The sequence below is a fragment of the Lipophrys pholis genome (assembly GCF_963383615.2).
Source record: "Lipophrys pholis genome assembly, chromosome: 22".
Taxonomy (NCBI): Eukaryota; Metazoa; Chordata; class Actinopteri; order Blenniiformes; family Blenniidae; genus Lipophrys; species Lipophrys pholis.
The window spans coordinates 2,509,840-2,532,987 of NC_137644.1; the positions used below are offsets into that span (position 1 = coordinate 2,509,840).

The 23,148-nt window shown below is 45.8% G+C and overlaps 1 protein-coding gene across 1 annotated transcript; it reads right to left on the bottom strand.

Annotated features, from left to right (window-relative positions):
• Nucleotides 1-295: 295 nt before the first annotated feature.
• LOC308126875 (SLIT-ROBO Rho GTPase-activating protein 1-like) lies at nucleotides 296-22,743 on the bottom strand (the record flags this gene model as incomplete). Its single annotated transcript, XM_080491565.1, has 4 exons — nucleotides 296-475; nucleotides 1,184-1,238; nucleotides 8,110-8,299; nucleotides 22,677-22,743. The coding sequence occupies 4 exons, from the start codon at nucleotides 22,741-22,743 to the stop codon at nucleotides 296-298; spliced, it is 492 nt and encodes a 163-aa protein (XP_080347691.1).
• Between the last annotated feature and the right edge of the window lie 405 nt (nucleotides 22,744-23,148).

A 23,148-nucleotide genomic window follows, 5' to 3' on the forward strand; every position in this document is an offset into this window, starting at 1 on the left:
AGTGTTAACATGCTGTAAAGTGTTAGCATGGTCTATACAGTGTTAGCATGTTGTATAATGTTAGCATGTTGTATAGTGTTAGCATGTTGTACAGTATTAGCATGTTGTATAATGTTAGCATGTTGTATAGTGTTAGCATGGTCTATACAGTGTTATCATGTTGTATAGTGTTAGCATGTTGTATAATGTTAGCATGTTGTATAGTGTTAGCATGTTGTATAGTGTTAGCATGGTCTATACAGTGTTACATAATGACCCTCAGGTGAGAGAGTGAGATGTTGGATATGATTCACCCTCAGGTGAGAGAGTGAGATGTTGGATATGATTCACCCTCAGGTGAGAGAGTGAGATGTGTAATGTGATTCACCCTCTTCAGCAGCCGGGCCGAGTCCTCGCTGATGTGCGTGAGACGGCTGATGACGTTGTTCAGGTAAAGGTCGCTGAGCGTGGCGTGGTCTTTACTCTCCCGCCTCACCTGAAGGAACAACCAGAGTAGAACCAGGATGAACCAGAAGAAGAAACAGGATGAACCAGAAGAAGAAACAGGATGAACCAGAGAAGATGAACCAGGTTGAACCAGGATGAACCAGAAGAAGAAACAGGATGAACCAGAATGAACCAGAAGAAGAACCAGAGAAGAACCAGGATGAACCAGAAGAGGAGCCAGGATGAACCAAGAGAAGGTTTAGTCAGGGTTTAGGGTCAGGTTTAGGATCAGGGTTTGGCGTCAGAGTCTAGGGTCAAGATCTAGGATCAGGGTTTATGGTCAGGGTCGAGGGTCAGTGTTTAGAATCAGGGTTTAGGGTCAATGGTCATGGTTTAGGGGTAAGGGTTGGTGGTCAGGGGTCAGGGTTTAGGAGCAGGGTTGAGGGTCAATGGTTGACAGTCTGGGTTTAGGGTCAGGGGTCAGGGTTTAGGGGTCAGGTTTGGGGGTCAGGGGTTGGGTTGAGGGTCAGGGTTTAGGCGTCAGGGGTCAGGAGTCAGGGTTGATGGTCAGGGGTCAGGGTTTCAGTGTCAGGGTTGATGGTCAGGGGTCAGGGTTTAGGTGTCAGGGTTGATGGTTAGGGGTTAGGGCTGAGGGTCAGGGTTTAGGTGTCAGGGTTGATGATCAGGGGTCAGGGGTCAGGGTTTAGGGCCAGGGTTTAGGATAGCGAATCAGGTTGAACAGAGGACACAGACTGACCTGGTTCAGCAGCAGATACCAGCAGTTGACTGGAGACAGAAGGTTCTGGTCCTTCCTGAAGACAAATGTCAGAATAAAACACTTTCAGCACTTTGTTTGGTTCAAAACAACTCGTAGTTTAATAACATGTTATTATGTAGTTTAATAACATGTGATTCTGTATTTAATAACACGTGATTATGTAGTTTAATAACACGTTACTCCTGTAGTTTAATAACACGTGATTATGTAGTTTAATAACACGTTACTCCTGTAGTTTAATAACACGTGATTATGTAGTTTAATAACATGTGATTCTGCAGTTTAATAACACATGATTATGAGGTTTAATAACACGTGATTATGTAGTTTAATATCACGTTACTCCTGTAGTTTAATAACACGTGATTATGTAGTTTTTTGAACAATGTCTTTTTATTTTCAAATACAACCAATAAACAATATAATCACAGAACTTTTACATCAATTTCTCAATAACCCCACCCCACCCACCCACCCACGTGATTATGTAGTTTAATAACACGTTATTCCTGTAGTTTAATAACACGTTACTACTGTAGTTTAATAACACGTGATTATGTAGTTTAATAACATGTGATTCTGTAGTTTAATAACACGTGATTATGTAGTTTAATAACACGTGATTATGTAGTTTAATAACACATTACTCCTGTAGTTTAATATATATAGCCTATATGTTTTTCATGACTACCTTGGTGCAGCGGTGTTCTGCTGTGTAGTTTTGATGACTGTGAATCAATAAGAGTTAAATGTCCAGTTCATTTTAAATGTAATTTATTTCCCATTCTATCCAGATTTACAGGTGAGTATTGTGACTGTGTACATCACAGACGATGGCAACCAGCAGCCATTTTCTCTGAGGACTCGGGGAGTTTCCCCACCATGAGCCTCACCAACCGAGGGCATTATGAGCTGCACGGTGATCAGGGGCCAAGCATGACCCCTGTGACCCCTGTGAGTAGGACACCTCTCGCCCTCTGTGTCCTCAGCGGGTCCTGGAAGACCCCCACCATTGGGTGCTCCCAGACAAATTAGTTTTTTGAGACCACTGCAAAGGTAAAGGTTACTATTTGATCATGTATTTGACATTTCCAGCTGAAATGTCATTCAAGAATATCTAAATGTAAATCCACCACCTCCCTCCAATCAGAACAGAGCTGATTATTACTTATTATTTATTATCTGGAATGGATGAATTATGGATTTGATGGTGAACGACTGGATGATGTCATCTTCATAGTGTCTGTACCATTCCCCAGGTCAAAACATATTGCTGAGGTTGTCCATGGCAAACTATCAACCTGGAGGACGGTGGTGGTGCGCTGTGGAGGGCATCGCCACTAGAGTGAGGGAGGCTGTGGGGGACGAGGATTTCATCACCCTGACTGACTGTCCTGAACTCAGACGGCACTAGAAGTAAGTTGCTCATTCTGAGCCCGATCATCTCACTTTGGTACGTTTCTCACATGAGAACTGAAAATCTCATCAGTTCAATCCCTCACTTGTTTATTTACATGATAACAGAGAGTTCTCACTCTTTAGAGCTTTTAAATACAAACGTGAAGTACATTCTCTCTGACTGCTGAGGCGCGCATTACTGGAAGCAGAACTCCAGGAAAATACCTGCTTTGCCCGAAAGGGATTTTCAGGAGTTCCAGAGTGGGCGGCGATCCAAAACGAGGTAATGCAACATTTCATATCAAGCAAAATCTGATTTAGGTGATGAGTTATATTGTGTGCCTTTAAATGCACTGACAGAGAAATCTTGAATTATTCCCTGTATTATTCTTTATTGTTTTCAGTTGCTTCTTTTTGTTCTCACATGTAAATCGAAGGGCTGAAGACGGTCATCGGCAGGACGTCGTCCAAAAAATATGTGTCGTCAGCTGGGGGCGGAGTTATCGCTGGAGGTATCACTACCTAAAAGGCGGAAGCGACGCTGAACCGGCTTATTAAAAACTACAGTGAACACGGAGCCCACGAGTGGTTATAGAGAAAAAAAATAAAATAAACTTAATAATACGAGGGAATGGGATTATTTAATCCGCATTCTTCGCCGATGTTGAAGCATTTGATTCAGAAACACCCAGAAATAAAGTGAAAGGAGCAGAAATTCACTATGGAGCTGAAATGGTGAAAAATAAGACCCAAATTCATACACGTGTTATTTTTTTTCTCTATGTCCACTCTGGGGCTCTGGACTAAAACAAGACAGACGTGAAAAAACACCAATAGAGACACGAGAAGACTCAAAGTTTTCTGGCTCTTTGGTGCATCAGAGGTTCAGGCCAGACGAGATGGACCGACCCGGACTAAACCACTGTTACAGTCCGTCTCCTGGTTCCTGTCTGAGCACTGTCAGTGTGAAATTGGTGAAATCAGTGACGTATCATGTTTTGGAGTGACGCAGTGACGTGGCTCTCACTGGCTCCGTTAACGGTGGAAAAAGAACCGGTTCTTTGGTGTTGCTCATTTAAGAACTGGTCCTGGTACCGGCCCTGAACCAGAACCTGGTTCTTGTTGGTGGAAAAGCCCTATGAGACAGCATCAATCAGCTGTCTGAGATGCCAAGCAGAAGGTGACGGAGGCGGATGTACAGCCGACCAAGGAGACTTTCACACGTCTGGTGTGTTGAAGATCTCTAACCTAAGTATAAGATATAACCTTCAGTGAACTTAGTCTGCAGAAGCTTTAATCAACTGTTTGAATGTCATTTTTCTGAACGAGGATTTTATTTGTTTCAAACCTTTCAGTAAGTACTGCAGCTCACTGGTGAGGTGTGGAGCCTGTGTGAGGCAGTGGTGAGGTGTGGAGCCTGTGTGAGGCAGTGGCTCCTCACTGCAGCTCACTGGTGAGGTGTGGAGCCTGTGTGAGGCAGTGGTGAGGCGTGGAGCCTGTGTGAGGCACTGGTGAGGTGTGGAGCCTGTGTGAGGCAGTGGCTCCTCACTGCAGCTCACTGGTGAGGTGTGGAGCCTGTGTGAGGCAGTGATGAGGTGTGGAGCCAGTGTGAGGTAGTGGTGAGGTGTGGAGCCTGTGTGAGGCAGTGATGAGGTGTGGAGCCAGTGTGAGGTAGTGGTGAGGTGTGGAGCCAATGTGAGGTAGTGGTGAGGTGTGGAGCCAGTGTGAGGTAGTGGTGAGGTGTGGAGCCAATGTGAGGTAGTGGTGAGGTGTGGAGCCTGTGTGAGGCAGTGATGAGGTGTGGAGCCAGTGTGAGGTAGTGGTGAGGTGTGGAGCCAGTGTGAGGTAGTGGTGAGGTGTGGAGCCAGTGTGAGGTAGTGGTGAGGTGTGGAGCCAATGTGAGGTAGTGGTGAGGTGTGGAGCCTGTGTGAGGTAGTGGTGAGATGTAGAGCCTGTGTGAGGTAGTGGTGGGGTGTGGAGCCAGTGTGAGGTAGTGGTGAGGTGTGGAGCCTGTGTGAAGCACTGGTGAGGTATGGAGCCTGTGTGAAGCACTGGTGAGGTGTGGAGCCTGTGTGAGGCAGTGGTGAGGTGTGGAGCCTGTGTGAGGCACTGGTGAGGTGTGTAATGTTTGGCTTTGTCTTTTAATGAAGTTGACAGGACGACCAGCATTTGAGCAGCAGCACGCCAAACTTTATTTAAATTACTTCCGGCCACACTCCGTGACAGGGGAAGTTATACACCCCAGCACCTGTGGACTTTCAAAATAAAACGACATCAACAAAACAATACACTATAGGGGGTAGAGCAGGGGTCTCTGCTCTACCCCCTATAGTGGGGGTAGAGCAGGGTAGTCGAGCTCTACCACCTGCTCTATCAACTGACCCGGGGGCCTCTGGAGGCAGAGTCTGGGTGAGGCAGTGGCTCCTCACTGCAGATCACTGGTGAGGTGTGGAGCCTGTATGAGGGAGTGGCTCCTCACTGCAGATCACTGGTGAGGTGTGGAGCCTGTGTGAGGGAGTGGCTCCTCACTGCAGATCACTGGTGAGGTGTGGAGTCTGGGTGAGGCAGTGGCTCCTCACTGCAGCTCACTGGTGAGGTGTGGAGCCTGTGTGAGGGAGTGGTGAGGTGTGAAGCCTGTGTGAGGGAGTGGTGAGGTGTGGAGCCTGTGTGAGGGAGTGGCTCCTCACTGCAGATCACTGGTGAGGTGTGGAGCTTGTGTGAGGGAGTGGTGAGGTGTGGAGTCTGGGTGAGGCAGTGGCTCCTCACTGCAGCTCACTGCCTGAAGTGCAGAAGCTCTGACTTTGAGACCAACATCCCCTCTGTGAAGGGTCTGGATGCTGCCTTAAAAGTTACTTTTACACGCACTTAAGCCACGTTTTCACCGCACATAAAGTTCAGGGAAGGAACGGAGCGGTTCAGAGTGGTACGGCAAAACAGACCCCGACCGAAATGTGGGTGGTGTTTCCACCGCAGAGGGGAGGGTTAGAATGTAGGCGGGGTTTAGAGCTTTACAGATATGTGACGTTACAACAGTAATCCCAGCCGGGGCGACAGACCTGGACCTTATGAATCCTCTGTTGTTGTTTACATCCTCTGCTTTGCACGAGTTGTTTAGTTAGTTTAGTTTTATGTTTTGCAGCCACAGAGCTGAAGCTGAACTTCCATGTTGGTTCCTAGAGAGGGAACGTCGCCCCGGCTTTGTGCTCCGGTGTCGCTCCGCTGGTTGTGACGGCTGCAAATTCCACATGGAGGCAGAGATGGTGGACGTGATGCCAGGACAGACACCGGGGCTCGGACCAGCTCCGGCGTCCCGCCGAACCAGCCGGTTCCAGCGTCGGGGAACCGGAGCTCCGGGGCGACACGTGGCGGTTCACGCGATGGAGCACCGGCCAGCAATGCGACGTGACGAGCTGACTCGGTAGAGCATCAGTTACGGCCGTAGTGTCTGCTCCAGAGTCCCGGTCTCCGTCCTGCCTCACGTCTGCTCTTTAGGGATCAACATGAAAGTTGAGCAGCAAAAAAATAAATATAAAAACAACCACTGCAAAGCTGATTATGTCAACAGAGGATTCATACAGCCGACATATTAAAATATTGAGGGCGTGTAGTGAATCACTGACCAATCAACAAACGGCTCCTCAAAACCAGACCCGTTCCATGGTCCTGAGTACCCCGACAGAGGGGTAGTGGAAAAGCCTCTACCTTTGGAGCAGGATTTTCCGGAAAATCCCAAATTCTTGCGGTGGAAACCCGAAACGTAACGGACTATATCAGTCCCTTCCCGCACTTTTTGTGCGGTGGAAACACACCTTTTGATCCTGCTGTTGCAGTTTATTGGTGAAATGTAATGATGCACACAATGTTTAACCTGCTGTTGCCGTTTACTGGTCAATTTATTGTCGATAAATGAATTCAATATATTTTTGAAATAGTATGAAATAAATTCATATTTATGTTATACCGCAGCCATTGGTTGAATATGTTGATTTTGATTCCTTTCTAAAGTCATGAACAAACTTTGTCTTAATCTTGTGCCGCCAAAAAGAAAAGATTTAAAAATGAGATACAAATCCAACCTTTTTTCCCAACGACCAAATTCTCTCTTTGAGAATGAATGTTTAGTTAAAATCAGATGTTTTGTTTTGTTCTTTGCTTTTTCATTCACTGACACAAATGAGGCGTTGCAGAGCGTCCAGAAAGGGCGTAGGGTTGTCGTTGGCGATGTCATCAAACGGAGGAGTGATGTCATCAAACAGAGTAGTGATGTCATCAAACACAGGAGTGATGTCATCAAACGGAGGAGTGATGTCATCAAACACAGGAGTGATGTCATCAAACGGAGGAGTGATGTCATCAAACACAGGAGTGATGTCATCAAACGGAGGAGTGATGTCATCAGAGGAGTGATCTCATCAAACACAGCGATCAAACCCAAACTCAATTGTTCATCTTATCAAGACCTAAAAATCACGCGCTGATACCCCTAACTCCAAACCAACTAACTAAATCCAACAGGAAGTCTGCAACAAGTCACAACAGCCACACTGTGATGCGGCGTTTTAACTTTTCACCTGCACAATTTCTGTCCTCCAGAGCTTTCAGAAACACATTTCTCTGAACTGTTTCAGTAATAAAGAGAGTTTTTGTCAGAGCGCCATGTTGGTCTGGTTCTAACTCCAGGAGCTGACAGCTGTTCGTGATGCGTTCAGGCGCATCCCGTAAGTCCGCCCTCCGACATTTTAATGAGCTGCGGCGCTCGTACAGTAGTGATGTTACAAGCTAAATATGATTAAAATATGACTGATGTTTATTAGTGAGCTGGAACACAAATGCGCAGAACACGGCAGTGCTGAAGTTTCGGCAGTGCGGCTCCTACATAGTTCGGCCAGGACGGTTGGAACAGCTGAAAGAAATTTCTTCAGCCAGAGGGAGCTGGATAAAGCAAATTATGTCATTTTGTTCAGCAGGACCCTGGAGTGCTGAACTTTCTTCTTGTTCTTATGGAGGATGAATCGGCCTTTAGGGTTACAGGACCAACCCCAGCTGAAAGTGGCTTGCTTTGCTTTATCTAAACACCACCCACCATCCACGCCCACTATAGTAGATCCTTAGGTTGGGGTTAGGTGATGGCCTATATGGCACAATCTACATTTGTGTTTAGTTGGCTTTCAAAATAAAAGCGACACACATTTTTTAAAATAAAAGTCCTTTTTTGTTAAAACCTTCAAAATGTATATTTGATCAAAGGGGCCAGAGGCCGTGATTGGGCCGACCCCGACGGGCCAGAGTCCAGGGTGCCAGGTCCCAACCAAGGCTGCTTGCAGCTTTAATTATTATTATTACTATTAAACTATTATTATTAATTAATATCATGATTATTAACTCATAAGATTTAGTGATTTACCTGATGGTGGTGTGTTGTTGACTCTAAAAAATAACAACAATAATAATAATAATAATAATAATAATAACAATAATAATAATAATAATAAAAGGCCTACTTGTACTGCTGATGGTCCTTGGTGCTTCGTGTTTTGGCCATGAATCTCTCGGCCAGCTTCTCCAGGTTTCTGGAATATTCCGTCTCGATCTCGGCCTTCTTCCTGAAGAAGTCCTGCAGGTCCTGGAGCAGCTGGACCCGCATGTCGGTCTGCTGTTCCAGGCACCGTTGCTGCTCCACCAGCTGGCTCCGAACATCTGCAAACACACATTGAACTTTGACCTCCAGGGAGCTGCAAGCCGAGGAGACGGAGTCCGGACGGTTTCACCCAATAACCAAACATCTGGGAAACGCCTGACTGGAATGGCCCCTTTTCCCCTCAATCATTCACAGCACAGCTGGCTTTATTTCTGTGGCGTCAGTGATTGGTAGATGATTAATAGGTTGAAATGTAGCGTCACCATGTACCTGTTTGTATTATCATAGCTTAGCCGGATTAGTATATTCGTAGCTTAGCCAAATTAGCATTATCATAACATTGCCAGATTAGTATTATCATAGGACAGCCAAATTAGCATTATCATAGCATAGCCAAATTAGCATTATCATAGGACAGCCAAATTAGCAGTATCATAGCATAACCAAATTAGAATTATCGTAGCATTGCCAGACTAGCATTAAAGTAGCATAGCCGGATTAGCATGTTGACATTGAGTGAAGCATTAAATATGAATTGGTAGATATTTATTTACTAGAAATCTCATCTATTTAACGTATTTTATTCTATTTGACTAAAATCAAGTTAACTTGAAAAAAAACCCTGGTATGAATGAATAAAAGAATGAATGGTTATATGAACAATGTGTTTAAAATGTGTCATTTGAAATGCCTCTTTGTACCACAAAAGGGTGCAGTGCTCACTCACATTCTACACGTCACACATTTATTTAAGACACAAGTGGAATTTATAATATTCAGGTCAAATCTTGAGATTCATATAATAAATTATTTTAAAAAATGTATTTCATATTCAGTGTTTAATATCCTTCACTCGCTTGTATCTTCATCCTCATGTGATTAATGAAGACTGTTTCTCTCAGGAGTCACCTTGGACAACATCCCGTTATCCCCCCCCCCACACACACACACACAGATCCCCGGCGAATCCATCAGCTCCACTACCTGTTGTCTTGGCAACCACACACTGTGTGAACCATGTGATGAGGATGGTGAAGACAAGAGCTTGCATCTGACGCGCACGCACGCACGCACGCACGCACGCACGCACGCACGCACGCACGCACGCACGCACGCACGCACGCACGCACGCACGCACGCACGCACGCACGCACGCACGCACGCACGCACGCACGCACGCACGCACGCACGCACGCACGCACGCACGCACGCACGCACGCACGCACGCACGCACACACGCACACACACACACACACACACACACACACACACACACACACACACACACACACACACACACACACACACACACACACACACACACACACACACACACAGAGTTTTGTAGACTTGGCAGTTTTCTGTAATGTGTATGTGTGTGTATTGATTCTGGCAGCAATGTGTTGCTTGTATTTAAAATGGCTGCAACACTTTGATGTAAATGAATGAATGAATGAATGTGTGCCTTTTGCAACCTGGATGGCTTTTTGCACAAGAATACCAAAATTGGCTGATTGGTCCAATAGCACATTCTACACCTAAGAAAGTCTGTTAGTCTGGGACAGGTTCTGCAGGTCTGGTACTGGTTCTGCAGGTTTCTCCTTTGAGTCTGGTTCTGCAGGTCTGAGTCTGGTTCTGCAGGTCTTAGTCTGATTCTGCAGGTCTGGGCCTGGTTCTACATGTCTGAGTCTTACTCTGCAGGTCTGGGCTGGTTCTGCAGGTTTCTCCTTTGAGTCTGGTTCTGCAGGTCTTAGTCTTACTCTGCAGGTCTGGGCTGGTTCTGCAGGTGGAATCATTTTGTTGTGTTTGATAGAAAATAAATTCAATTTCAATACAACTTTTTAAAATTCAGCATCTCTAAGAACTTCACCCTCTCATAATCCTTCATCCCATCATAACTCTTCACAAACCAACTACTGAGAAAGACAAACTAACTACTGAGAGAGACAAGCCAACTACTGACAGAAAAACCAACTACTGTGAGAGATAAACCAACTATTATGAGACACAAACCAACTACTGGGAGTCAAACCAACTACTGCGAGAGACAAACTAACTACTGAGAGAGACAAACTAACTACTGAGAGAGACAAACCAACTCCTGAGAGACAAACCAACTAATGAATGAAGGACTTGGCATGATTGGAAGAAATTATTTGGGTCAAACAGAGGTTCAGTAGTTTACTGATCCTGTTCCTGATTTAACCAGAGGGGGCGCTGTGTCTGAATCAGCAGTTTATGTTTATGATTTCTGTGATTGGGAAGATTAAAACATTCCAGTACTGACAGACGACATACAAACTACAAATTACAAACTCCAGAACCTTACTAATAGGTCAGACGCTGTGGACAGACTGAAACGTCTCAGTCTCCCTCAATACTTGAACTGATTAGAAAAGACTGGAATCTTTGTGTCCTTGTAACAACCTGAACAACCAGAGTATGTTTGTTTTAAGCTCCCTGCTGCTCCTCTTTCTGAGCCTCGTTCTCCTCCCCCTCCTCCTCCTGAGCCTCATTCTCCTCCTCCTGTACCTCGTTCTCCTCCTCCTGAACATCCTACTCCTCCTCCTCCTGAGCCTTGTTCTCCTCCTTCTGAACCTTGTTCTCCTCCTCTTGAACCTCCTACTCCTCCTCCTCCTGAGCCTTGTTCTCCTCCTTCTGAACCTTGTTCTCCTCCTCTTGAACCTCCTACTCCTCCTCCTCCTGAGCCTTGTTCTCCTCCTCCTCCTCCTGAACTTCCTCCTCCTCCTCCTCCTGAGCCTTGTTCTCCTCCTCCTCCTCCTGAACTTCCTCCTCCTCCTCCTCCTGAGCCTTGTTCTCCTCCTCCTCCTCCTGAACCTCCTCCTCCTCCTGAACCTCCTCCTCCTAATCCTGAGCCTCGTTCTCCATCTCCTGAACCTCCTCCTGCGTGGACCAATCAGCAGCCAGCACAGGGAGGCAGACTTGGAAAGCACATAGCAACAGCAGCAGTTGTCTGTACGTCAAGCTCCAGCCATTATTACAACGCAGGGCTTCCTGAGTGTGTTCTGAACGGACACCACGGTAACCACACACACATGCACACACACACGCACACACACACACACACACACACACACACACACACACACACACACACACACACACACACACACACACACACACACACCCCTCCCTCTCTTTGGGGGGTGTAAATGCTGCTCTCCATTAAATGCAATCACTCAAAATAGACCCTGTGTGTGTGTGTGTGTGTGTGTGTGTGTGTGTGTGTGTGTGTGTGTGTGTGTGTCCCTGGTTGCTGTGGCGTTCAGGAGAGTGGGCAGGGCAGCGTGACGACGTGGCGGCGTGACGACGTGGCGGCCTGATGAAGTGGCGCGTGATGAAGTGGCGGCGTGACGACGTGGCGGCGTGACGCGTGATGAAGTGGCGCGTGATGAAGTGGCGGCGTGACAATGTGGCGGCGCGACAATGTGGCGGCGTCGCGAAGTGGCGCGTGGCGATGTGGTGCGTGACGAAGTGGCGGCGTGGCGAAGTGGCGGCGTGGCGCGTGACGAAGTGGCGGCGTGACGATGTGGCGGCGTGACGATGTGGCGCGTGACGATGTGGCGCGTGACGAAGTGGCGGCGTGACAATGTGGCGGCGTGACGATGTGGCGGCGTGACAATGTGGCGGCGTGACGATGTGGCGCGTGACGATGTGACGCGTGACGAAAAACAACATACTTCTTTATTATACTTCATCATTTTACGCACCTGTATATCGACATTTCCATAATTAATTTATTACATGTGGATTTTTTCAAGTAAATGAGATTGCAGGTATTTACTTCAGCATTGCTTTCTCTTCAGTAAAATATATAACATATACACACAAACAGTTTCAGTATCTGTGGTGGGCTAAAAGGGACAAAATAAAGATCCAAGAAATGAAGCAAACAGAATTCAGGAAAAGAAGGTGTCTTCAACCTCATCGATCAGCTTTCAATATTTCAATGATGAAATGTGATTTATTTTAATTTGACTTGATCGAATCTTTATTCAAGCAGGAACCAAGATTCGGATTTTCAATGACGACCTGCTAAAAGCCAAAGGTGAGGTGACGGAAAGTTACAATTACTCAGATTACTGAAGACAGAATGAAGTCCCCAACGGCCAAAATTAAGAAATACAAAACCTGAGACTTAAACAATTACAGAAATAAAAATGACATTAACTTCACATGTGGGTGGTAATTAGTAATCAGTCACTGTGGTGACATTGACCAGATGTAGTCTGATTACCACAGCTTCATATAAACACTTCAATGTGATCATATTTGCTCCGTTTAGTTGAAATTCTGATCAGATCAAGGAGCGGTGTAGTCCAGGATTGATCTGATCAGATCCGGTTCAATCGGGTTGTTTCCTACAGTCAGAGCTACATCAGGTTGTTTCATACAGTTGTTTCTTAAAGTCGGAGCTACATCAGGTTGTTTCATACAGTTGTTTCCTACAGTCAGAGCTAAGTCAGGTTATTTCATATAGTTGTTTCCTAAAGTCGGAACTACGTCTTGTTGTTTCCTACAGTTGTTTCCTTCAGTCGGAGCTACGTTGGGTTGTTTCCTACAGTTGATTCCAACAGTTGGAGCTACGTCGGGTTGTTTCCTACAGTCGGCGCTATGTCTTGTTTCCTACTGTTGTTTGATACAGTCAGAACTACGTCGGGTTGTTTTCTACAGTTGTTTCCTACAGTCGGAGCTACGTCTTGTTATTTCCTACAGTTGTTTCCTACAGTCAGCTACGTTGGGTTGTTTCCTACTGTTGTTTCCTACTGTTGTTTCCTACATCTTGTTGTTTCCTACAGTCGGAGCTACGTCGGGTTGTTTTCTACGGCGTGTTTCCTACAGTTGTTTCCTACAGTCAGCTACATCAGGTTGTTTCCTACAGTCGTACCTACGTCGGGTTGTTTCCTAAATTTGGAGCTATGTCTTGTTGTTTCCAGCAGTCAGCTACGTTGGGTTGTTTCCTATAGTCGGAGCTACGTTGGGTTGTTTCCTATAGTCGGAGCTACGTTGGGTTGTTTCCTATAGTCGGAGCTACGTTGGGTTGTTTCCTATAGTCGGAGCTACGTTGGTTTGTTTCCTACAGTTGGTTCCTACAGTCGGAGCAATATCAGGTTATTTCCTAAAATTGGAGCTACATCGGATTGTTTCATACAGTCGGCGCTACAACGGGTTGTTCCTACAGTCGGAGCAGCATCGGGTTGTTTAATAATGTTGGAGTGAAGTCGGGTTATTTCCTACAGTTGGAGCTATGTCAGGTTATTTACTAAAATTGGAGATACGTCAGGTTGTTTCCTAAAGCCGGCGCTATGTCTGGGTATTTCCTACAGTAGGAGCAACATCGGGTTGTTTCCTACAGTCGGAGCTACGTCGGGTTGTTTTTCCTACAGTTGGAGCGAGGTTGGGTTATTTCATACAGTTGAAGCTACGTCAGGCTATTTACTAAAATTAGGGCTGTGTCGGGTTGTTTCCTACAGCCGGCGCTACTTCTGGTTGTTTCCTACAGTCGGAGCAACATCGGGTTGTTTCCTACAGTTTGAGCTAGGTTGGGTAATTTCATACAGTTTCGAGCTGCGGCAGGTTATTTCCTAAAATTGGAGCTACATCGGGTACTTTCCTACAGTTGTTTCCTGCAGTCGGAGCTATGTCGGGTTATTTCATATAGTTGGAACTATGTCGGGTTGTTTCCCACAGTTGGAGCTACGTCAGGTTGTTTTCTACAGTCGGAGATATGTCGGGTTGTTTCCTACAGTTGTTTCCTGCAGTCAGAGCTACGTCGGGATGTTTCCTACAGTCTGTGCTACATTCGATTGTTTCCAACAGTCGGAGCTACGTCAGCTTGTTTTTCCTACAGTTGTTTCCTACTGTCAGAGCTACGATGGGTTGTTTCCTACAGTCGGTGCTACATCGGGTTGTTTCCAACAATCAGAGCTATGTCAGGTTGTTTCCTACAGTCGGAGGCACTTTAGGTTGTTTTTTTTTTTACAGTCGGAGCTATGTCTGATTGTTCCTTAAAGTCGGAGCTAGGCCGGGTTGTTTCCTACAGTCGGTGCTACGTGGGGTTGTGAATTACAGTCGGAACTATGTCAAGTTGTTTCCTACAATCGGAGCTACGTCTGGTTGTTTCCTACAGTCGGAGCTACGTCGGGTTGTTTCGTACAGTCGGTGGTACGTGGGGTTGTTTCCTGCAGTCGGAGCGATGTCTGGTTGTTTCCTACAGTCGGAGCTACGTCAGATTGTTAATTACAGTCGGAGCTACATCAGGTTGTTTCTTACAGACGGAGCTACATCTGGTTGTTTCCCACCGTCGAAGCTACGTCAGGTTGATTCTTAGGGTACACCGCCTGGGAGGGAGACACCAGGACAACCAGCGCCATCGTCGCCAGGTGTGAACACTTCAAGCAGAAGGAGCAGGTTAAGAGCTGCGGCAGGAACCAGTGAGGGACGGACTTCAGCGTCAATGAGCAGTTAGTGAAGGAGACCCTGGACCGCCGCCGTTCACTGTCCTCTTGAGGACGAAGCTCATTGCTGAAGCGTCCAGAGCCGCAATCACAGTGGACAGGCTCTATGTCAACGGCCCGCTGTTCCAGGACCCCACTGTCACCCCCTCTACTGAATGCCACTCTGGCGGGCGGGCGGGCGGACGCACGCGCACACACACACACACATACACACTTATTACAAGAGACACACACACCAACCACAGGACACCACAAACTGATTTCACCACAGTTCCCTCACACACACTGAGCTTGTTAGAACTCCCAGCAGAGGGGCGGAGCTACAATAATCAGCAATAAAATACAATTCTCTTATAAAGACAGAATCACAGACCCAGAAGGAAGATTTATAATGATTCATATTTCTCTTCAGAACATAGAGATGTGTTTCGCAAACATCTATGGCCCAAATGTTGATGACCCTCCTTCTATCACAACTTGTTCACCACAACCCACTCTGACAAAACACTGATAGTGGGAGGAGTCCTCAACCAGGTCCTCAATCCACAAGTAGACAGAGTTAGTAAAGTAGCAAATACTCGACACTGGGAATCCACAGACATAGTCCAGCAGTACATGAGTGACTATGGTCACTAATCAATAGATACTGTCGTCCCACTCTTAAAGAGTACACCTTCTACTCAGCAGTACACCAATCCTATTCACGGTCAGATTACTTTCTGGTGAGTAAATCAGTGATTAAAGACACCTTGAACACACAGATTCACCCCATTACTATCAGTGACCTTTGACCTTTGACCTGTCACTATGACAGTCACTAATAGAACAATCACCCTCCTATCAGACAATGGAGATTTAACACACCACTGCTCAAGGATCCAGACTTCCTCACATTCTTTAAAAAACAATGGACAATCTTTTTAGAAACAAATGACCTGCCTGGTGTCTCTCCCCGTGTCCTCTGGGAGGCGCTAGACCTGCCTGGTGTCTCTCCCCGTGTCCTCTGGGAGGCGCTAGACCTGCCTGGTGTCTCTCCCTCTGTCCTCTGGGAGGCGCTAGACCTGCCTGGTGTCTCTCCCCGTGTCCTCTGGGAGGCGCTAGACCTGCCTGGTGTCTCTCCCCGTGTCCTCTGGGAGGCGCTAGACCTGCCTGGTGTCTCTCCCTCTGTCCTCTGGGAGGCGCTAGACCTGCCTGGTGTCTCTCCCTCTGTCCTCTGGGAGGCGCTAGACCTGCCTGGTGTCTCTCCCCGTGTCCTCTGGGAGGCGCTAGACCTGCCTGGTGTCTCTCCCCGTGTCCTCTGGGAGGCGCTAGACCTGCCTGGTGTCTCTCCCTCTGTCCTCTGGGAGGCGCTAGACATGCCTGGTATTACTCCCTGTGTCCTCTGGGAGGCGCTAAAGTCTTCATGAGAGGTAAAATCATTTCTTACTCCTCATACAAGACCAAAGAGGACAAAATAAAGGAGAAAGAACTGGAAGATAAAATCAAAACCATGGAGACAGCTCATGCTGCCTCCAAAGACGACCACCTATTGATGGAACTAAGGAAATTAAAAATGGACTTGAATAAAATAATTCAACATAAAATTGAATTTCAACTACAGAGACTAAGCTGGGAGAACTTTGAATATGGCAGTAAATCCAATCAGTTAAAAGGAAATAAAGAAAACTGTCCAGTCCCCTCAGTCCAAACTCAAAATGGTCAAATCACTTTTAACCCTCAAGAAATAAACAATACCTTCAGAGAATCTTACAAACAACTTTACTCTTCACTTATAAACCCATTACAATCTGAAATAGAACTTTCTGAGCACAGTTGACCTCCAACATTAAAAGACGAAGGATCCAAGGCCTTGAAGCTTCCATCTCAGTAGAAGAACTGCATGAAGCTCTCCAGCACATGTCTGATGGTAAAGCTCCAGGACCTGATGGTAAAGCTCCAGGACCTGATGGTTAAGCTCAAGGACCTGACGGTAAAGCCCCAGGACCTGACGGTAAAGCCCCAGGACCTGACGGTAAAGCCCCAGGACCTGATGGTAAAGAGCAAGGACCTGATGGTAATGCTCCAGGACCTGACGGTAAAGCTCCAGGACCTGGCGGTAAAGCCCCAGGACCTGATGGTAAAGCTCCAGGACCTGATGGTAATGCTCCAGGACCTGATGATAAAGCCCCAGGACCTGACGGTAATGCTCCAGGACCTGACGGTAAAGCCCCAGCATCTGACGGTAAAGCCCCAGGACCTGACGGTAAAGCCCCAGGACCTGACGGTAAAGCTCCAGGACCTGATGGTAAAGCTCCAGGACCTGACGGTAAAGCTCCAGGACCTGACAGTAAAGCTCCAGGACCTTCGGGCAAGTGCTTACAACTCTTTACTTGCTCGAAGTTTAATGGAAATCTATAAGCTTGGGTAAAGTATGAATTTGACCATTAAATCCACTGTAATATGTTTCTGTAATTGTTTTTTAAATAAACTTGAGGTTTATTTGACTCCAATTAAAAATGACTAGACAAACATTAGGATTAGGATTTCACAAATGATTTTTACAATATACACGTCTTTCCATGAGAGTATCCGTGTAGATTCTGACATAGTACTGAAACATTTAGACATTTAGCCTATCAGAGTTCATTTACATATTTAATTTATTTACACATTAACAGAGTTGTTTCAATTAACTTAGAATAGTTGAAAACAACAGGTACTGCATTAATGATTTAAAGGGAAGAATTAAATTCTTGTGCATACTAGAGAATGAATGACTAGTTTTAGACAAAAAATTTATTGTAGTATCATACATTAACTGATATTATTCAGTGACTAGAGTACACCAATAAAAAGACACAAACTGATGCAGTACTGTAGAACACAAACTAACAAAATGTGGATCCGGTTTGTCACTAAAATATTTTGAAAACAAGTATCGAAGCACAATTCATGAACATTCAAATGTTCTTATTTCAGGAGTCTGATGGAGGGACAGCTTCAGGAACTTGCTCATCTACACTGCAGTAGGGAAGCACCGAGCCACGTTTTTTCACTTCTGATCCGATCCTGATACCTGAATTTGTATATCTGCTGATACTATTCTGATACCAGAGCTCTGTTTGCTTTATTATTATTATTATCATTATTGTCGACTTTATATGAGGCTGTAATAAACTCCTCTCTACAGTAAAGTATGAAATGTACTAAAGTATACATGTACTCTCTCAAAAGACAAGTTGAGGTTAGTATCAGGTCAGAAAAGGAAGCAGTACAAAGTATTTTAGCTCCATGTGGACAATGTGGGGGTCTGCGTGACGTCATCATCTCATAATAAACTAGTTCTATCTTTAGAACCTCAGAATGACTTTATTAATTCCTGTGGAAATTCTTGAGCAAGGCAGCAGCAACACAATGTTTCCAGCTCTAACGCAGCTCCAACCATTGGGACTATTTTCAGGGAGTTTAGCGCGGAGTAGGACGCAGCTTCACGGAGGTGTGAATCGCCTGCTGACAGCCTGGAGGAGCTGCTGTTCATTGTTTTGATGTCAGTGCTGTTCTCCTCGGCCAGCTGGAGTTTGAAAACGCTGACGTCTGGCTGCAGAGCGCCGCCCTGCTGGACTACGGCTTTGCTAACATCCACGTTGCTGCGTTGCTTTGCTAACGTCCACGTTGCTGCGTTGCTTTGTGCTGTTTTGAGTGTAAAATCCGGCAACATGTCATGAAAAGTTGGATAGCACAGTGCTACTTCCCTAGCCTGCTCGCTGGCTGCAAACTGTGGAATGGATTTCCTGACTCATTCCTCCTGGTCTCATTGAGACCCGCCTCCCTTCAGGAAATCCAGTCCACAGTTTGCAGCCAGCGAGCAGAGCAGCAGCAGGGAAACACTGTGGATCATTTCAGCAACAGTGAAGCAGACGAGGATCATAGATCAGAAATCTCCCCAGGTTGGATCGGAAATTTCTGATCCGTGAATTACGTTGATATCAGAACCCGATCCCGGATCGAATCGGCTCCATCCCTAAAATCTGCGCCAGGGCCTGACGGTAATGCTCCAGGACCTGACGGTAAAGCTCCAGGACCTGGTGGTAAAGCACCAGGACCTGACAGTAAAGCTCCAGGGCCTGACGGTAATGCTCCAGGACCTGATGATAAAGCCCCAGGACCTGACGGTAAAGCACCAGGACCTGACAGTAAAGCTCCAGGGCCTGATGGTAACGCTCCAGGACCTGACGGTAAAGCTCCAGGACCTGACGGATACCCTACTGAATTTTATAAAGAATTCTGGTCACCAATTATTTTTTTTATATTTGAGGAGATTAACGAATCAACAACATATGAACTGTGCAAACATTAGTCTTCTTCTAAAACCGGATAAAGATCCCACACTACCATGTAGCTTTCGCCCAATATCACTAATCAATCTTAAAATAATTAGTAAAGCATTAGTAAGCAGACTGGTTCATTAAAAGACGACACTGCACTAACAATGCAAGTAGATTAATTAATCGTATGATAAAGAATAACAATACATCAGTTTTATAAAGAGCTTTTCTTGACACTCGGAGATGCTTTAAGTTGCATTACTCATTCACTCCATACTTGATGGTGGTAAACTACATATGTAGCCACAGCTGCCCTGGGGCAGACTGATGGAAGCAAGGCTGCCATTTTGCGCCATCGGCTTCTCCAACCACCACCACTCACTCACACTCGCACTGCATACACACCAGCAGTTTCGGGTTCAGTGTCTTGCCCAAGGACACTTCGGCATGTAAGCAGGCAGAGATGGGAATCAAACCTGCAACCTTCCGATTGGGAGACGACCGCTCTATCAACCGAGCCATGCCCCCCCCCATAGACCACTAAACTCACAATACACGTAGATGAATTAATCTTATAGACCCCTGCACTAACAATACATATAGATTAATAAATCTTATAGAACACAGCACTAACTACACGTAGATTAATTAATCTTAAAGACCACTGCACTAACAATACACATAGATTAATTAATCTTATAGACCACGGCACTAACAATACACATAGATGAATTAATCTTATAGACCACTGCACTAACAATACACATAGATGAATTAATCCTAAAGACCACTGCACTAATAATACACGTAGATTAATTAATCTCATAAACCACTGCACTAATAATACACGTAGATTAATTAATCTTATAAACCACTGCACTAACGATACACATCAGAGATCTTCCCATCTTCAGTCCTGTCATCAAAAAACAAGGCTGCTTTAAAAGCATCAATATCAGAACATCTCTGAAGGCTGATTCATCCTTCATAAGAACAAGAAGAAAGTTCAGCACTCCAGAGTTCTGCCGAGCAAAACGTCATTTCCTTCTTCCAGCTCCCTCTGGCAGAAGAAATTGGTTCAGCTGTTCCAACCGTCCTGGATGAACTATGTTGGTGCCGCACTGCCAGAACTTCAGCACTGCCATGTTCTGCTCCTGCGTGTTCCAGCTTGCTAATGACTAACAGTCATACTGTAATCATGTCTAACTTGTAACTTCACTACTGTATGAGCGCCAGAACTCGTTCGCATGTCGGAGCTCAGAGTTACGTGATGCACCTGAACGCATCAAGAAAAGCTGTCAGCCTCTGCAGTTAAAACCAGACCCGGAAAAAAAACTCTATTTTATTAATGAAACAGTTCAGAGAAGTGTTTTTCTGAAAACATTGGAGGCGAGACATCAGCTGCCCCGATGAAAAATTAAAATGCTGCTTCACAGACGTGTGGCTGCCGAGGGGGCGTGGCCTGCGAGTTCCACAGCTTCTTCATGCAGTCTGAACTCTCCTGTCGAAAAAACTTTTTTCTGTCAGCTGGCTGACGTCACTGCAGAACCTTTCTTCTTGTTCTTATGGGTTCTGCAGGGAGTCTGCAGGGACCTTGACAGCATCGTGGGAATTTCTTCTAAATGTCCATAATTCTACTAAATGTCTGTGATTCTACTAAATGTCTGTGATTCTACTAAATGTCAGTGATTCTTCTAAATGTTTGTGATTCTACTAAATGTCCATAATTCTACTAAATGTCTGTGATTCTACTAAATGTCCGTGATTCTACTAAATGTCCATAATTCTACTAAATGTCCATAATTCTACTAAATGTCCGTGATTCTACTGAATGTCTGTGATTCTACTAAATGTCAGTGATTCTTCTAAATGTTTGTGATTCTACTAAATGTCCGTGATTCTACTAAATGTCCGTGATTCTACTAAATGTCCATGATTCTACTAAATGTCCGTGATTCTACTAAATGTCCGTGATTCCACTAAATGTCCGTGATTCTACTAAATGTCTGTGATTCTACTAAATGTCCGTGATTCTACTAAATGTCCGTGATTCTTCTAAATGTTTGTGATTCTACTAAATATGTCTGATTCTACTAAATGTCCGTGATTCTACTAAATGTCCGTGATTCTACTAAATGTCTGTGATTCTACTAAATGTCCGTGATTCTACTAAATGTCCGTGATTCTTCTAAATGTTTGTGATTCTACTAAATGTCCATGATTCTACTAAATGTCCGTGATTCTACTAAATGTCCGTGATTCTTCTAAATGTTTGTGATTCTACTAAATATGTCTGATTCTACTAAATGTCCGTGATTCTACTAAATGTCTGTGATTCCACTAAATGTCTGTGATTCTACTAAATGTCAGTGATTCTTCTAAATGTTTGTGATTCTACTAAATATGTCTGATTCTACTAAATGTCCATGATTCTACTAAATGTCCATGATTCTACTAAATGTCTGTGATTCCACTAAATGTCCGTGATTCTACTAAATGTCTGTGATTCTACTAAATGTCTGTGATTCTACTAAATGTCCATAATTCTACTAAATGTCCATAATTCTACTAAATGTCCATAATTCTACTAAATGTCTGTGATTCTACTAATTGTCTGTGATTCTACTATGTTCGTAATTATACTTAATGTTCGTGATTCTACTAACTATGTCTGTGATTCTACAAAATGTCTGTGATTCTACTATGTTCGTAACTGTACTTAATGTTCATGATTCTACTAACTATATCTGTGATTCTACTAAATGTCCCTGATTCAACTAAATATGTCTGTGATTCTACTATGTTCGTAATTATACTTAATGTTCGTGATTCTACTAACTATGTATGTGATTCTACTAAATGTCCATGATTCTTCTATATCTGTGATTCTACTATGTCAGTGATTCTATTAAATGTCTGTGATTCTGTGAATACAGACCAGTACAGTTCAGAAAAGGTCATTTGGCTTGTCTGTCAGCGGGAGGATGGTAACCATGGCACCGGGAGGAAGAGGAGGAACAGTAGAGGAGGAAGAGGAGGAGGAGAAGGAGAGGAGGAAGAGGAGGAACAGTCGAGGAGGAAGAGGAGGAGGAGAAGGAGAGGAGGAAGAGGAGGAACAGTCGAGGAGGAAAAGGAGTAGAAGGGGCAAAGGAGGGGGGGAAGAGGAGGAGGAAGAGAAGGGTTTTTCCATGGTCACGGCACCCAGTCCCTTCACCTGTACACCCTGACACACACACACACACACACACACACACACACACACACACACACACACACACACACACACACACACACACACACACATTGGTATTCCTTTAAGACTGTGACTGCAGCAGCCTGAACCTGGTATGTGTGTGTGTGTGTGTGTGTGTGTGTGTGTGTACCACATGCACCCCCCCCCCCCCCCCCCCCCCCACGCACACGCACCCCACACACGCACCCCACCCCCCGCGGCACCATGCAGCACTCAGGATGAACCCATCTGACGTCTCAGCAGCAAACACACCCTGCACACAGGTGTGTGTGTGTGTGTGTGTGTGTGTGTGTGTGTGTGTGTGTGGTGAGAAATCAACGGTGGGTGTGACTGAAGGACAGAGGTGCAGCGGGGGGGGGGGGGGGGGGTGGTGGTGGTAGGGGGGGGGGGGTTGTCCTACCTTTGACTTGGCTCTCGTACTCCGCCAGGATTTCTTTGTCCTTCTTGCTCCGGGTGGAGGTGGACATGACGCCGCGGCGGTGGAGCGGCTGAGGCCGCTGCAGGTCCACTGAGGAGCGGCCGTGACGAGGACGAGCAGCCGCTGCTTACTGCGCTCCAAGCGCAGCACGCGACGCTTCACCTGCTCTCATCCTCGTTCTCATCCTCATCCTCATCCTCATCCTCAGGCTCGTCCTCCGTCCAGCGCCGCAGCAGCTCCACCGGCGGGGGGTGGGGGGGTGACGGCTTGCAGCTCCACCTGCTGAGGGAGGAGGGAAATCACGGAGAACGACCCACTCGTGAACACCCTTACATGCATGCACGGGCACCGGGATCTTCTGCAGGGAGGAGCGGGCACACGCCCACCGGACCACGCGCTCGTGCACCGGGGGGGGGGGGTGGGTGTCACTGAACGAAAGACCGGTGAGAGCGGT